This window comes from Diabrotica undecimpunctata, chromosome 1, assembly GCF_040954645.1.
Source record: "Diabrotica undecimpunctata isolate CICGRU chromosome 1, icDiaUnde3, whole genome shotgun sequence".
In the NCBI taxonomy this organism is placed as follows: Eukaryota; Metazoa; Arthropoda; class Insecta; order Coleoptera; family Chrysomelidae; genus Diabrotica; species Diabrotica undecimpunctata.
The window spans coordinates 17,831,582-17,848,724 of record NC_092803.1 but is presented as its reverse complement, the minus strand read 5'-3'; the positions used below and the strand labels follow the sequence as shown (position 1 = coordinate 17,848,724).

The following is a 17,143-nucleotide window of genomic DNA, read 5'->3' as shown; positions in this document are numbered from 1 at the left end:
TTTAAACTTAAATTGTGGCTTAGTCCCATCAAAAATAGTTAATTTTATTTTATTTTATTTTATTTTATTTTATTTTATTTTATTTGATTTATTTTATTTTATTTTATTTTATTTTATTTTATTTTATTTTATTTATTTTATTTTATTTTATTTTATTTTATTTTATTTTATTTTATTTTATTTTATTTTATTTTATTTTATTTTATTTTATTTTATTTTATTTTATTTTATTTTATTTTATTTTATTTTATTTTATTTTATTTTATTTTATTTTGTTGCGTGAAGTGTGTGGTCGCGTGATGTGTAGTTACAGTCGTTGCAGTTTAGGTGTCGGTATTTTTTCACACCTCAGCGTGTATACGTACGTATATTATGTATAATTACGGTATACCGAAAGGTTGCTACACGCGTCTAGATTTTTCAAGTCACGCTAAATATGGATTTCGGGGCCGTCAAAACATCATACCGAAGAAGTATTTACTTCAAAAATAATACATAGATTCTATAGTGACCAATTATGAAAATATCTATAGGTAGGATGTGGTGACGTATACGTAAAACTTTGCTAAAACTTTTCTATCATAAAAACTGTCAAATTTTGTATGGTTACATGAAATATGTCATATATCAAAAAATTGTAGTACTTGAAATACATTAAATACCATGTCTTTTGACTATTACGTTAATAAATGGATAATTACGAAGAAGAATCTAGAAAATCTAACGTTAAAAGATGAGGTTTGGAGACGAAGAGAGAAACCTGTCAATGATCGAATTATGGCCAATCTACTCTTTGGCGATTTTTATGCCAGATACTGTATGTTATACCAAGACTTGGATAACTGCATCGACCAAATGGTTCAACCTCAAAAACGTATAACGGTGAAAAAGATTGTCGACGCAGCAGCTGTTAGACTTATGGAATTTAATGCCATTTTGCGTGAACTAGATCTTTCAGAGTACCATTACATAGATGGGACTTTGGTAGAACTAAAACTTGTTCCTTATGATGTAGAAATACTGCATCCAGCGTTATTTCATCACAGACCTATAGATATAGAAGATATGTGGAAGAAGATACAAAAAGGAGAAAAAATTTTTGCACCTGCGCCATTGGAAACTTCAGAAAAGGAACAAGAAGGTGATATTTTTGTGACAAAATCAATATTGAAGGGTTTCCAGCAATCAGAAGAAGCGGGCGAAGAGCAGGAAACTGACGCATCCAAAAAGAAAAAACGGGAGAGAAAGAAGGTAATAGTTGAAGAACAACCAACATTATCTAGTGAAGAACATAATGAAATTAAAAGAATACAGTTAAGGACAGAAAATATTCTGTTAATACAAACTGCTGAAAGAGCTAGACAAGGAAGGATGTATTTTCTTGTTAAAAGCATGTTTTATAATCAAACGCAACAATTGAAGGATAAACAAGCCAAAAATCAGGTAAAACAGGAAGATTTACAAGAACTTGTAAAAAATCAAGCAAATGCAGAAATTGAAGCAAGTATTAAGGTTCAAAGTGCTTGGAGAGGGTTTGCTTCAAGAAAAAGGGACAAATACACTGAATCCCAAAGAAGATTTCTGATAGGAATGTATGAACCAGTTTGGAGAAATCTAGAATATAAAGAAACCTTTGAATCTAATCTAGAAAAAAGAAGGGAATATCGAGACCAAAGAATAAGAGAGTACATCCAAGCAATAGATAGTGAACAAGCCAGAATTCTCAGGGTGGTAGCACCTGGACTCATGGAGGACATAGGGGACGAAATAAGAGAATGGTTTAGAGTTTGGTACAAAGAAGTAAAACAGTTCGACAGCATTCCTCCAGAAGATAAAGGCGGAACTATCTTAGTAGTGCGTGGGGAAACGATGACGCCAAAAGAATTTTTAGATGAAGTTGAGCGAAAACGTAGAGAAAAAGTTAAAGCGGGAGGCGAAAAAGCAAAAAAAGAAAAAGAGCGAAAAGAAAGGGAGAAGCTGAAAAAAGCTGAGAAAGATAGAAAGAAAAAGGAATTGGAACAAAAAAAGAAGATAGCTGCAGCTAAAGCGGCGAAAAAAAAGAAAAGAAAACCAGGGGAATATGAATATGATTTTGAGGAACCTGTTGCAGAACCTCTTTATCGAGAGGGAATAGAAGAACACCTTAATATTTGGGATTTAAGAAACGACTACGACAATCCTTTAGAGAAACATTACACAGATATTATAACAGAAAAGCAGTACTTGGAAAATCAGTTGGAATGCCGAAAAATCGTTGATAACATGATGAGAGTGGAACTAGACATACTTAACGATGCTTTAGATGAGGATCGTGTCCGTTATGGACTCAAACGAATAAAAAGAAAGAAACAAAAAAAAGGTAAAAAGAAAAAAGGCAAAAAAGATAAAAAGGGCAAGAAAGATCTTACAGGAAATATACCAGTGGAACAGATTTTCCAAGAACTTGTCGATAACCAAATAATAAGAACCTATCCCAAGGTAAGTTTGGAAGATTTTCATGGAGATTTTAATTATAACAACTGGGACTTAAGAAACCTGGACTTTGATCCTCCACCTGGTTTACTGGACGTCCGACAAGCAGTTGTTATGAATTGTATACTTCCTCTAGGAGTTGAGGTGATGAAAAGACCTCGATCTGTTCTTATACTCGGTCCTGAAAAAAGCGGAAAACATCTTCTTGCGAACGCCATTTTTAATGCTACCAGGTGTGTTTTATTCGATCTTTCTCCAGAAACGCTATCGGGAAGATACGAAGGTCCTACTGGTATGCGAATGTTACTACACTTAATCGATAAAATGTCCAAACTCCTTGCTCCTTCTATTATATATTTTAGGGAAGCCGAGAAACCATTTTATAAGAAAGTTCCCAAAAAGGACAAGGAACTAAATCCTAAGAGGATTGGATCTAAAATAAATTCAATCATAAAAGGTATTAAGCCAGCCGATAGAGTGTTAGTTCTCGGTAAGTTTTATAATACTTATTGATATATTTGTGTAAGCTTTATAAAAACCTTGGGTCACATGGATAACCTTCAGTCAATTGACCCAGTGACTAACTAAGAAAGAATTAAGACTTTATCTACTAAAGAAGAATATAACAAAATGTTACATTTACTTTGTTAACTTCATTCTTATCTGGTGTCTACAATTTTTGTAGTATTTTTTTATAAAGTATCTACGATTTTAACATAATTATTAGAACTGTCAAAATTAGGGAAGCCGAAGTATATAGGAATAAAGAGAGATAATAATCTTTCAGCTGTCAATAATCTAACAATGGGTGGATGACCAACATTTGCATCTATAATATCATTTAAAATTTGCCCTGATTTTGCTTCATGTGTCCTTACCAGAAACACATTTCGTCAAACTTTCCGTGTATGAATTGCTATCGATAGTCTATTGTAACATACAACTCAAAAAGACAGAAAACGATAGTCATTTTCGTTTAATGCTAGCAAAATAGGTGGTGCTTTTGGCAGCTTACACTAGCATAGTAGAAATTTAATAGCAGGCCACATTCGCTGGCTTTCAGTAGAACGCTTAACTGTAGTCATGATCTGAACGGATAAAAGTATGAAGAAGAGTCGAATTTTTCAACTCTTTATGTGGGATTACATAATATATCTAAATATTCTGTTATATTCTATTTAAGTATATAACCTTTTCTGTAATACACAGTGTAATGGTTAATTTGTCTGGTAAATTGTGTATGTTTATTTATGTTTAGGTGTGACTAACCAACCGTGGGTGGCTCAAGCCAAATTAAGGAAAGTTTTTGAAAGGCATATTTTGGTTCCGAGAACTGGTTATAACAGTGTCTATATGTACTGGAGGGAGATACTGATGCGATATCCTGGTGTTGACCGAAACTTCAATGTTACCGCACTTGCGAAGGTAAGTTTTAAAAATCACTTCACTAAAAATATGTTATGGGCTGTGTTGTACAGTTGATACGTTTTGTTCGAGAAAGTCGCATCGAGAGTCATGGACAGGAGATGATTTTAAACAACTAGTCTTCACAAGACAGTCAACTCTCACTAGTGACAAAAACTATAACGCTTTGATAACTGCATCGATCAGGAGGCGGCTAAACTAAGTGATGTTATTCTGATATAACTTAACAAACTTAAAAAAATTATGAATCGGATAGCAAACAACGTACCACAAAGAACAGTTTTCACGTCTTGTTGGACGTTTTATACGACATGAGAAATCCTATCCAATAAAATGTGTAGTATAAACAGCAAAACGTACGCGTACGTCGAATCGAAACAAAATACAAGGTAAGATTGAAGAACTGATGGAAAAATCACCATTTTGCGTAAACTGATAGGACAAAACGAAACGTAGGAACTTATGTTTAAACAAGCCTTCCAATTTTGGCTTAGTTCTTAAATAGCTTCAGTCCAGTTCGCTTTCTTTTTCCCCAAAAAAATCCTAATAATGTCAGACTTATGGCAATGTATCCACGATTATCTCGGGGAATTCATTGAAATGTGTAAAAGTTTTCCGTGTTTGTAACAAGTAAAATATAAAGATTACAATGACCGTAATAAAAAAAAACGTCGCAAATAATGACATACAAAAATTACAAAGAAATAGACACGATGGTAAATAAAGAGATAGTACAGAAAAATAAACTCGTTAATATCGGTTTATAAAAAAATAATTAAAAAAAATAAGGCCATAGAGAAAAGAAATAAAGAACACAAGAAATATATGGAAAGAAGAACCAGAGAAAGAAGGGCAAGTTACCAAGATGTAAGACGGAGGGCAGATAAAATATGCCGAACAGAGAAAAGAAAATACGAAAACGGCAATATACAGAAAATGGAAGAAAATTTTCAAAGCAACAATATACGACAGGCGTACAGATATCTACGCAATTTAAGAGAAGGATACAAACCCCGAACAAATCTATGCAGAAATCAAGAAGGGCAAATAACCAGTGATCCAAAAGAAATAAAATCAGTCTAGAAAACCTATTTCCAAACTCTTTTAGGGACACAAGAAAATGAAGAGCATATGGACGTGCATCGCAATGAGGGAGACACCGAAAATATGAAACCCCCAACGATGGAAGAGGTAAAACAGGCAATAAGAGCACAAAAGAACAATAAGGCTCCAGGTATTGACAACGTCACCCCTGAGCTATATAAATTAGGTGGCGATCACCTAGTAGGACAAATGCATGTGCTCATGAACAAGATTTGGAATAATGAAAAGATCCCTAATGATTGAAAAACCGGGATTCTATGCCCAATCTATATAAAAAGGGGATAAACTGAAATGCGAAAATTATCGCGGCATAACCCTCTTGTGCACGGCGTACAAAATTTTTACTTACATACTAAACAAACGACTCCAACAACTAACTGAAAATATTGTCGAGGAATATCAAACCGGTTTCCGACAAGGAAGATCTACAACTGACCAACTATTCACAGTGAAAAAAATCTTAAACAAATCGTGGGAATACGACATTGACGTCCACAACATATTCATAGATTTCAAACAAGCCTACGACTCAATTAATAATAACAAGTTATATTAAATATTACAAAGCTTTAATATCCCCCAAAAATACATCCGACTGGTAAAAACAATAATGGATTCGTCAATAGCAACTGTCAGAGTCCAAAATGAGCTCACTGAAAACTTTACGATAGTCCAAGGATTAAAGCAAGGAGACGGGCTGGCACCGACACTATTCAACCTGACCTTGGAATATGTGATAAGACATCTAAATATAGGAATAAATGTGAGTTTACTCCAGTGATTTGGCCACTTTCCGGTATTCTAGATCTCATTTCAAATTCTAAGCATTACTTCCGTCCCTAATTCTCCCATTTTTTTAAGTGTTTCAGCTGTTATTTCATCTTATCCTTCTGCTTTTCTGAATTTTAGCTTTTTAATTGCTGCCTCCATTTCTAATTTCAATATTTGAGGTTTTTTTTTATAACTTTTTTTTCCTGTATTATTGTCCGGGTCGTTGTACGAGAATAGTATTTCGCAATATTGTTTCCACACCTCTACGATACCAGCTGTGTTGGTTATGGTATTTCCACTATTATCTTTGATGATATGTATCTGCGGTTTAAATTCTCTTGCTAGATACTTGACTTTTGAAAAAAGTTCTCTAGTTTCTTCGCGGTCAGCATATTCCTCTAGTTGTACACACATATGTTTAATATAATTATTTTTGTCCTTTTGCAAAACTGTTTTATAGTTGTATTTATGACTAATGATACTAACAACTATAAACGATGAATCAGAGTCTCAGAAGATTTTTAAGTGTTGCTGTGAGTCTTTCATGGAGTAAAATGGCTTTTTTCATGCAGATATCTTATTTCAGTGTATATGATGTTATCAACTTAAGCAATTGACCATACGCAGAGGTGTCCATTCGCAAATAATTGCACCAGCCATTATGTTCGTCTCTCAGTTTTTTCAGTAACGAGATGTGGGAATACTGACTTCTTTTCAGAAGCCACTCCCTTGATCATCTTGTCTTTTCCCTCTTCATTCCTTCTTCTTTAAGTCGTATCGTTGTAGTTGAAAAAATAAAAGAAAGCGGCTGGGTTTCCTCCATAATCAAAAAATCTCTCAAAAAGACTCCTAAACAAACTTCACACAACTCTAAATTGAAACTGAGGTAGAAAGCGGATTATAAATCTCTATAGAGCAAGAAGAAGGCAAAGAGAAACTACCTTCTAATTTTTAAAGACAAATATTTAGGAGTACAGAAAAACTACAGCAAGTGTTTTCAGGTAGGAAATTCTTTCCTTTAAACATATAAAAAACCACATATTTTGCGACCTCAAATGTAAAAAGTAAAATAGCTTGTACAAACCCAGAAAACTAAAAGATATCGAACAGGGGATATAGATAATATATAGATATACTGGGAATATGCGACTGGATTTTAAAATACCAAAGAATCTATAATTAAATCATAGAAACCCACAAAATTAAATTTTGTATTAAATAATGTTTAATTTCAGGTAACGAAAGACTACCCCCTTCCTGTACTTAAAGAAGTACTAGAACACATATTGGTACCAAGAAGAATCATCCAGCTCCATTTTAAGCCTCTCAAATCCGAAGAAATTTACGAATATTTTATTCAACATGACATCACACCTGTAACTGACAAAATGTGGAGAAAATACCAGAAATGGTACAACAAGACCAACTTGGGAAAGCAACAAACTAGGTTTAATAAATGGGCTAAGGCTAAAAGAGATGCTTTAGAAAGAAAGAAGAAATGATTAATTTATAATTCACAAAAGTTTATCATAAAAAAGTAATCACTATGAGGTATTATATTCTCATCTTCAATTATCTAATTATTTTTGCTATTGCTAAAAAAAGGCGTATGGATACGATAAAGACAAGACCTAGATCTCGATCCTGAAATTATAAGTAAAACTAAAATGGCAAGCAAAACATTCAACAAAATGAGAGCATTCTTATGTGATGATAATCAAAACTTGAAATATATATAAATTATGCATTTTAAAGAAAATTACTTTAAAATAATAATGTTAATATTTTTGAGTTCAGTTCCTATGAAAACATTATTGAAAGATAATTCATTCGATTACATGGAATCAATTAGAGAATAACAGTCAGAAAAATCATACTATATGATTTGTCTTTAAAAAGTTTGCGATTTGGTGTTACTCACTCCACATCTCATCCCTATTGTTCCAGTGTTTATGAATAAAAAACCAGAATATAAATAGTTATAAATAACAACCTTTTTACTAGCCATTGTTGTAATTGCTATTTGGCAATTAATTATGTAAAAAAATTATTTAAAAAAAGTTATCTACTATTTTCATTTTCATAAAATAAATGTCCCAAATAAATTTAAATTTAAATACAAGACAATACTTTTAGATGCCTTCATGAAACGCCAATGATAAAAAGTGAATTATTACGAATTCGGATACATTGTGCTGAATAAATATTAATTTACTAAAACGTATCGTGAATGCGTCTGTTGTTATAGCTGGCTCACTGTAAAAGAGCGCATATTACCCAATAAAATGTATGGAGACCTATCAAAATGTTGTGAACCGATGTCATTTTGGTTTTCTTATTAGTAAACAGCATATTTGATTTACACCTCGTACAATTCAGATAGAGTATTTTATTTATTAGTCACCCTCCTTAATTTCTTATTAGAGTATGGTTAATTTTCACAACGAAATCAGAAATGTTGCGGAACGTGTTTGAACTCAAAGATCGAGAATAACTACAACCGCCTGGGACTGTTATATTATGCCATTAGCATGAAGGGAGCCACCGCTCATTATTTGTAAAATTAACTGTGATTCCAGTTGCAACTTCACGTTGAATGTTTTTAAATGTTAATTTAGTACGGTAGAGGAGGGGTTTTGCGAACATTCCACTTAACTTACAGCACGAACGCAAAATACTGACTTGGGTTCTAGAAAATTAACATTGGTAAAAAGAATATAATCATTTACCTTTCATCGATGAATTTTTGGCCGGTATATTGCTAGTTTATCTGTATGTTTTTGAACCAATTGTCGAGTGTCTAAAAGTCGTCCTTATTTGCACTTATATTTCACAAGTCTAGACCATATCTACTGAAAGAAAAATTCACAGAATCATAAGCGCAAAAATCAATGTCAAAAGAAGTATGCAATATAAAACTTAAAAAATACGTAACTTAGAAAAAATTAACGTATTAAAGAAAAAAAAATTAAAGATTTTAAAAGTGAAGTTAATAAATCTTAAATGGTGATTTAATTTCGCCAAAACACTAGAAAAAGTAATTTTTGAACTATTTGTTAGCGAAAGGCTTCTCGCAATAATCTCCTTTCAGCTCTAACCGCTGCAAGCAGTTTCCACATCTTCAGTGATTCTTTGATATCATCGCTTTACATCATTTGGACTATTCCTCTAATTTTTTGGCTTAGTAGGGTTGTTTTTTTTTTCTTTATTTTATGGTCTATCCAATGGTACCGTATAACTTTGGAGCTCGTCTTCTGTCTTGGCGATTAATGCAGCGTCATCTACATAACATAATATTTGGATTTCTTCGTTCCTCATTCTGTAGCCATGACCTTTACGTACTGCTTGTATTATTTCGTCCATTATTACATTAAAGAGAAGTGGGCTTAACGAGTCACCCTGTGGGACTTAGCCTTGTACTGGTATACACTGTGTTAGTTTTCCATTTATTCGCCTGTATTCGATTATGCAAGTAGATGTTTTCGATGGTTTGTATAATATTGATTGGTATGTTTCTTTTATACAGTAGGTGTAAGACGTCTTCGACTTGGATGCGGTCGAAAGCCTTTGTCAGGTCTATAAAACATAGATATGATGGTTTATTGTACTCGATGGCCTTTTCTGTGATTTGTCTTAGATATAACTAATGTACTAGAACGAAAAATAAAGTTAACATCAAAAAGAAGAAAGTACAAATGAAAACTGGATAAGAATAAAATATAAATTATAGATAGACCATTCAAAACGATGATCACTCCCTTCGAGGGTCAGGACTGAACAGAGGAAACAAAATTGAGTGCGGTTAAAACAAGGGTGGATGGCAGAACAAAATATTAACACTCATGGCCATAATAAAACTCAAACAATAACTGTCGGATAAAATAAATATAAAAATAGGAGTTCGACAAGGCTGTATACTATAGCCTCTACTCGTTAACTTGTATTAGGAGGAAATATTTAAGGGCAATATAATGGAGACAGAAGATAGTATTGTCAATGTTGCAGCCGTGAACAATATTAGATATGTCGACGACACCTTAGTGCTGGCTTATTTTAATAAAGAACTTCCCAATCTAATGAACAAAACAAACCAGGCGTGTGATCAGTGTAGATTAAAACTAAATGTTAAGAAAACTAAATAGGTGATAGATAGCAAACAAAATTCAGGATGAATATAAAATTTGGAGGCCAGAGCAACATTTGTAACAATGAGCAACATACTTTGCAGCCACGATTTCAGTTTTGACCTTTGCGTTCGAATGACACATTGTCATATCTCTTAAGTGCTACTATAACATTTAACAAAAAACCATTTTATTAAAAAAAATTAACAATCGTTGTATAAATCTGGTGTTTTCGGCAAAATTTTTGAGGTTACCTAAAAGACTGTTTATAGTTTCCAAACATGACTGATAAAAGGTGCTTAGTAAGGTGAAAGTATGTATTTAAAACGCCTAGATTGAGTTATTCGGCGAGATAGAAAATCTGTCAGATAATGAACTTCCTGATGACATAATTATTTTTCCACCCAAAGAAGAGATTGACAGGGATAGCGGTGATAAAGAGGCTGTGAAAATAAGTAACTTGCCAGGAAATCAACTACGACTAGAGGCAGAGATAATCATAAATGATCCAAAAACCCATACCAAATCCGATATCAATGAAGATGAAAACAACATACCTTTGCCGCACTCTAAAAAGAATACGTCAAAGTCTAAAAAGTAAAAAATCCGTAAAATAGTTTCGAAACAAATTCAGATTTTTGCTTAGTTGATAGACATGTCGTGGAATGCAAATTTTAGATTCCTCATGTCTCTATTAACATCTTTATCAACGTCTGTTATACCTTGCAATTTTTAGAAGGTTCAGATTAAAGCAGAAATCTGAATTTGTTTCGAAACTATTTTACGGATTTTTCTATCAGATGTCGGTATTGCGTCCATAACGAAGCCATTTTATTGTTGCTTCTTAAAAGACAGAGAAGATTTATTTTTCACATTGAAAACGCCTATGAATAACTGTTCTGATGAGACTTATTAAGTTGAAATACGTATCAACAGATACATAGACGCTTTGTGCGTGAAATAAAATCTTTGCTGTCTTTTTCATTCTAAAAAGTAAGTAGCTCGTACAGTAAATGTGAACGAACAGAAGAACCAACCAACAGAATGTCCTTTTTTCCTTTTTTTTTTTTTTTTGGATGATACAGTTATTCAGATGCTTCTTGAGAATTTACAAATATGTACGCCAATTTATATAACCGTAAAGGCGATATTACAACAAACGAAATTAAGTGTTTTATTGGAATTTAATTATATAGTGGATATATGAGTGTTTCTAGGCGATATATGTGAATATAAACTTTTACATCTAATCATTCAGGGAGAGATCCAAAGTAAACGTGGTTCTAATAAAAAAAATCTGGAGCAATGATATTAAAAATCGACTACATCATTATTTAGAGCTGCTTTTAATAAAGTCAAGATAGCGAATATGGTAGCCAATATGATATATAACGATCAATAAGGGTCATAGAACTAGAAGAAGACAAGATCAATTCAATACTAATAATCGATCAGACTTTATTTCTGCCATGGCATGTGTTCTTTGGAGATTGTTCCTAATGATTTATAACTCATTGATGGAAATTCTGGATATTCTTAGTAATCATGTGATCTTCGATAATTTCTAGTTTTGTTTCCCAAATCATTTTTTTCTACTCATCTATCTACTTTTTTTTCTTGCTTCTTCATATTTTTTCTATTCCTCTGTAATTTTAAGTGGTTGGTTAATTTGATCACCCTTAATTTATTAATAATAATAATTAAAAAATTTGTGTTTAACGGGAAATAACTTCGATTTTCCTCATTAACTCCTAAACTTTATAAAGTGTGATGTGTCCTTAATCCGAAATTGTTTCTTAACTCCCAGCGTCAAGTGGAAAATTTCTATTATTAATAAAAGTGGCATGTAATGTCTAAAACTAATTAAGAAAAGTATTCATTTAACTGCGTTTTCTATGTAATAATATCTCGCCTTGAGAAGTTTCAACGCGGGTCGTATAAAATTAATGGAATTGTAGACCGTTCTGGTGGTGGAAATCTCTTGCGGAGGCTTATCGGCCACCAAAGGGCCGGATCGGCTGATAGCCAGGGCTGAACTCGAGCATAAATTTCTCATCTGACCGATAAAGCACTAATAGGGTATTCCGCACGTATCGAGACGCGGCTTTATTGATTATAAACCAAAGTTTTTCAAAAGCTAATTTACAATCCATGACATAAATCCTTTCTACAAACTAACTGATCCACAAAATTAGTGAAGCTTTTTTTAGGGGAGCAACTTTTTGTAAATAGATAATACGTTGAATATTTATTTACATATTTACAATATGTAACATTGTAACATTGTAACATTGTTACAGTGTTATTCATCATCATCATCAGCCTCTCTCAATCCACTGCTGGACATAGGCCTCCCCTGTTTGTCTCCAAAGTGGTCTATCTTGTGCTTGCTGTATCCAGTTTTTTGTTGTCTTTCGTAAGTCGTCTTGCCATCGTGTTGATGGTCTTCCTCTGCTACGTTTATCTGCTCTTGGTCTCCATTCAACTAATTTGCGAGTCCATCTTCCGTTCCTTATTCTGGCAACGTGTCCAGCCCATTTCCATTTTAAGTTACAGCTTTTTTCAATGACGTCTATGACTTTGGTCTTAGCTCGTAGACCTTCTTTTCTAATCCTGTCTCGCAGATTGGCCCCTATCATTGATAGCTCAATTCTTCTCTGCGCTACTCTTAGTTTTTGTGCGTTTTTCTTTGTGAGCGATAATGTTTCTGCACCATAGGTCATCACCGGTAGCACGCATTGTTTGAAAACTTTTTTCTTCATATTAGTTGGCATATCACTCTTAAAACGTTCATTAGAGCTCCGTATGCTGCCCATCCTTGTTATGTAAGGAAGGATACAGTGTTATTATAAAGTGCAAATACATAATGCTGACATGAGTAAGCTTATGTCAGTGTTTTGCGTTTGGAGATTTTTTTTAATACACACAAGAATATTTACATGGATTAGTTAGAGTATACCGATAATTTGATGGAAGAAAATTTTTTGCGTAGTACCATAGTAAAAAACGGCTTTTAGTTAAATGGGATAAATAGCATGTACTAAATTAAGTTTAATTGTGATTATTGCTTTTACTATTTTTAAACTTTCAAAACATTATCAAAATATTACTTTTTAAATATGGCGTCTATAGTGCGACATTTTACATCAAGCTAAAAAACCAATGAAACCGTCTATTCAACGGGAAATTTTACAAGCCTGCCATGTATATAATAAAAAAAATAATCAAAGTTTCTAGTCTGAACTTCTAAAACAGAGGAAATTACGGAAACGTTCTTTTGAACGAAGGTAATACAATTGACCGTTTATACAATTTAAGGAGAAACATCTTCATCTAGGAAAAAGACAAAGGATAGAGGAGAGTTAAGAAGATGGTACGTCACCCTATTGAATCTGTCAAAAGAACAGTGGTACAAGAGGTACTGCCCCAGGGCCCATAAACGAAATAGTCACGTATTTTTAATCCATGTCCACGTGGACTTTGATCAAATTTATCAATTTCCACCAAGGTGCACGTTTCAGTCTTTTCGTAATTAATTCCATCTCTTTTACAAACAAAATTATGTAAAATGCACGATGCCTTAATTATTTCATCAATAAAATTCGATTGTACAAGAATAGACAGATTTACACCATTCCAGAGTGCACATCTTTAAAAATTAGATTGGACAAATAGCGACCAAGACAATGAAAACCCTGATAGAATATACATACTATCACCTCTATCGAGTTATAAAAAATTTAATGATGAAAAATTGATTTTAAATTTGTGTCTCCTGGTACCGCTTCTCGCATCCTAATTTCCAGCGTTTTCTGTCAAAGCATTCTTCAGTTGTTAGATCTCTGGCGGTCATTGCATCGTCGACATCGTCTCTCCAGGATAGTCTTGGTCTACCTCGTTTTCTTATAGTTGGCGGAGTCCATTTTTCTATTTTTTTTTTTTTTTTGGCCATCCATTTTCAGGCATTCTCTGAAGATGTCCATACCAGTTAAGTCTTTTGGCTTCGATTGTGTCTAATATGTCTAGATCGATTTTTATTTCTCTCCGAATATCTTCGTTTCTCACCCTATCAAGTCTAGTGAGCTGGGAACATCGTCTCCAGTAGTTCATTTCCATGGCCTTAATTTTTGATTTGTTTCTTTGGTTTATTTCCCAGAGTTCGGCGCCGTACAGCCCAATACTTTCTATTATTGTTTTATAGATTCTTCTTTTATTTTCTTTTGTTATTTTTTTATTCCATAATAGTCCGTGTAGCTGTCTGGTGGCTGATCTTGCTTGACCAATCCTGGAGTGTATTTCTTCGCTACTTCCTGCTTTTGATATTATTTGGACTCCCAAGTATTTAAAATTGTCTGTTGGTTTTATAGTTCCCATTTCGATTTGTAGGCTTTCTGGTTTTTCTCCTACAACTAAGTACTCAGTTTTTTGTATATTAATTGTGAGGCCCCATTTGGTATACTCATCTTCCAGTTTTCTAAGCATGTAGCCTACATCACTCTCGTCTTCAGCTAGAATGGCTTGGTCGTCAGCGAAGTGTATCGTGTACAATCTATCATCTCCGATTGGGATGCCCATATTGCAGCACTTTCTTCTCCACACTGAGAGTGCCTCATTTAGATATATTTTGAAAAGTGTAGGTGCTATGCTGCAGCCTTGCTTTAGGCCCTTACTAATAGGAATTTCTCTAGTTAATCTATTTCCAGTTTTAATGTTTGCCGTCATATTTTTGTAGAGCTGTTGTACTGCTTGTATATTTTTTTGCCTATTCCTTGTTTTTCCATTGCTACCCAAAGCATTGAAAGTGGTACACTATCGTATGCCTTTGTCAGATCTATAAAGACTATATGAGTTGAAAGGTTGTGGGCTAATCTTTTCTCGATAACTTGCTTTAGAGAGAATATACTGTCCATACAGGATCTGCCTGCACGAAAGCCATTCTGTTCTTCAACATCTGTCATATTTTTTTCAATTTTGTTTTTTATTATTTTTCCATACAGTCTTGAGAGTGAATTTATGACACTTAGCCCCCTGTAGTTTGAACAATTCTTTCTATCTCCTTTTTTGTAGATGTTGTTAATATGTGCTTTTGTCCACTCCGGTGGTAAGTCGTTTCCATTATAGAATTGAAAGGTGAAGACATACGCCAGTAATTCCCGTAATACTTGTGGGCTATGTTTTAATAATTCATTTGGTATACCTTGTGGTCCGCATGCCTTCCGATTTTTTAGAGTTTGTATTGCATTCTCGACTTCCTGTACTGTTATTTCATCGTCTTCACGGAATTCCAGTTCATATGTTGATGTTGTTGTACTGATGTTCGTGAATTGAAGTCTTGTTTCAGTCAAAAGTTGTGAGTAGTGTTCGATCCAAGATCTTTCTTCTATTAAATATATTCTACTCGTTTCTTTTCTGTTTGTTCTCAGATTTTTTTACCATTTTCCATGCTTCTCTTGATCTTGTTGACCCTATATATTTGTTGAGTTCTTCGCATTTACTTTCCCAGGAAATATTTTTTGCTTTAGTTACTAAATTTTTTACTTCTCTGTTTGATCTTGCATATGTTCGTCATATTAATTTAATGATAAATCTCCAGAATATTTTGCCTCCTTAGAATCCCATTACCATCATTAATAGACTTTACAAGGTAGAGTTATGTGAGGTTGTAAGATTTCCACCAACTCGTCAAAAGATTTGATTGGCATCCGGTATTATTAAAAAAATTTATCATTATAGACACGAATTTTTTCTAAAAACTTCTTAAAATTTTTCATTAAATCGCTTTGGGAAAAAACGGAGGAACCCAATGTTGGCGATGCGCTGGTCCTCTCAACATTCCCTTTGTTTCCAATACATAATTCTTTTTAAATATCGTGACGCTGATTAAAGACATAATGTGACATTGCGCTAATGACACCCTAACGTTGGGATAGTCTTTACATAATATTGATTGATATTTGTTTGGCACTGCGATATTAGCAACATCTGAGTACATAACTCAGAGAGATGAAAACTTTTTCAGCAATAAATTAATAAAAATATTGTTATGAAGCTATTTTATTGTGTAACATAACTTACTATTTTTATAGTTTTCAATATATAGATTTAATTCCCAATAAATATAATAATTAGATAACAAAACAAAATAACTTGTTAAATTTGTATTTTGGGACCGATTTCCGAAGTGGAAATCAAAACGTCGAGTAGGAATAAAAAATAAACACATTTTAGAGTAAAATTGTGGAAAATTCCAAATAAAAATAGTAAGTTGGACTAACAAAAATACATGATCCTTACAGGTGCAGATTTTAGGAATAATTATAGTAAACCTTTATTTTTGAACTTGCGAATTACGCCACTATCTTCTCTGTATATTTTTGAAACACTGCTAGAAATTCTTAATAACAAAAGTAAGTTTATTATGAATTCACAATTTTATAATTAATTTACAATATCTAGAATTTTCTTTAGACTGCAACCAAAGGTACAAAGTATTTAACTGATTTTCACTTGTCTATTTTGTCTATGTAAGTAAAATATTTACATCCACTATCGTTAAAATCTAAAGAAAATTAAACAGCATTTTCTTTAAATTGCTTTTATATTAAGACAGAATACCTAAATGCCCTTTTTTTTAATATTGTAACGTAATCCAACTATTACTTATGTACATAAATATCCTAGGCCCCTTTGCTCTTGTCGGAAAGATATTGAGTGTGGTTCTTTCAAAATCCATATACAATCTGTTGGTATTACCTTTAAAATTAAAATGAATTGGGTACCATTCTTTAATAGTTTACCCTCGTGGGGAAACGAGCTTAGACAAAGAAATAAAATGAAAAATTTAAATCAAAGCTATTAACAAAGCTAACCTTTTTTTAGTAGCCAACAAAAGTTGGAGAATTACATAATCCCGGGAAAAAAATAAAAAGTGTCTGTTTAGTTATAAAACTACAAATGAGAAGCGCTTATACGAAACTAAAATTTAATTCATGTAGTGAGAAAATAAACATTTTATATCTTGGCATTAGATTATGAATGAAAAATACTTACATGACAATAAAATCACACGTTATCCCAAATTTAGAAATTCGTTCACATAAAAAATTCTATTATATAAAAAAATTTATATATTATATGGATATTTATGTAATTAAAAGACCAATAATAAATTACATCATTGTTATTTAGTTCATAGATAATCTTATATAATTGGTACAACCTGAATTATCCAAATGCTTGTGTGGCTT

The 17,143-nt window shown here is 32.8% G+C and overlaps 1 protein-coding gene across 1 annotated transcript; it reads left to right on the top strand.

The window, feature by feature from the left end:
- The first annotated feature begins 601 nt into the window (after positions 1–601).
- On the top strand, positions 602–7,694 carry LOC140437915 (dynein regulatory complex protein 11-like). The gene is made up of 3 exons (XM_072527706.1): positions 602–2,962; positions 3,731–3,897; positions 7,008–7,694. Exons 1-3 carry the CDS (start codon positions 664–666, stop codon positions 7,272–7,274), a joined length of 2,733 nt encoding a protein of 910 aa, XP_072383807.1. The 5' UTR covers positions 602–663; the 3' UTR covers positions 7,275–7,694.
- The last annotated feature ends 9,449 nt before the right edge of the window (positions 7,695–17,143 follow it).

Excerpts from the sequence above, each read along its gene's own strand:
- LOC140437915 (XM_072527706.1), top strand. The coding sequence starts at position 664 with ATGTCTTTTGACTATTACGTTAATAAATGGATAATTACGAAGAAGAAT. Across the intron at positions 2,963-3,730 it reads CGATAGAGTGTTAGTTCTCG|GTGTGACTAACCAACCGTGG; the intron begins GTAAGTTTTATA and ends ATTTATGTTTAG. Across the intron at positions 3,898-7,007 it reads ATGTTACCGCACTTGCGAAG|GTAACGAAAGACTACCCCCT; the intron begins GTAAGTTTTAAA and ends GTTTAATTTCAG.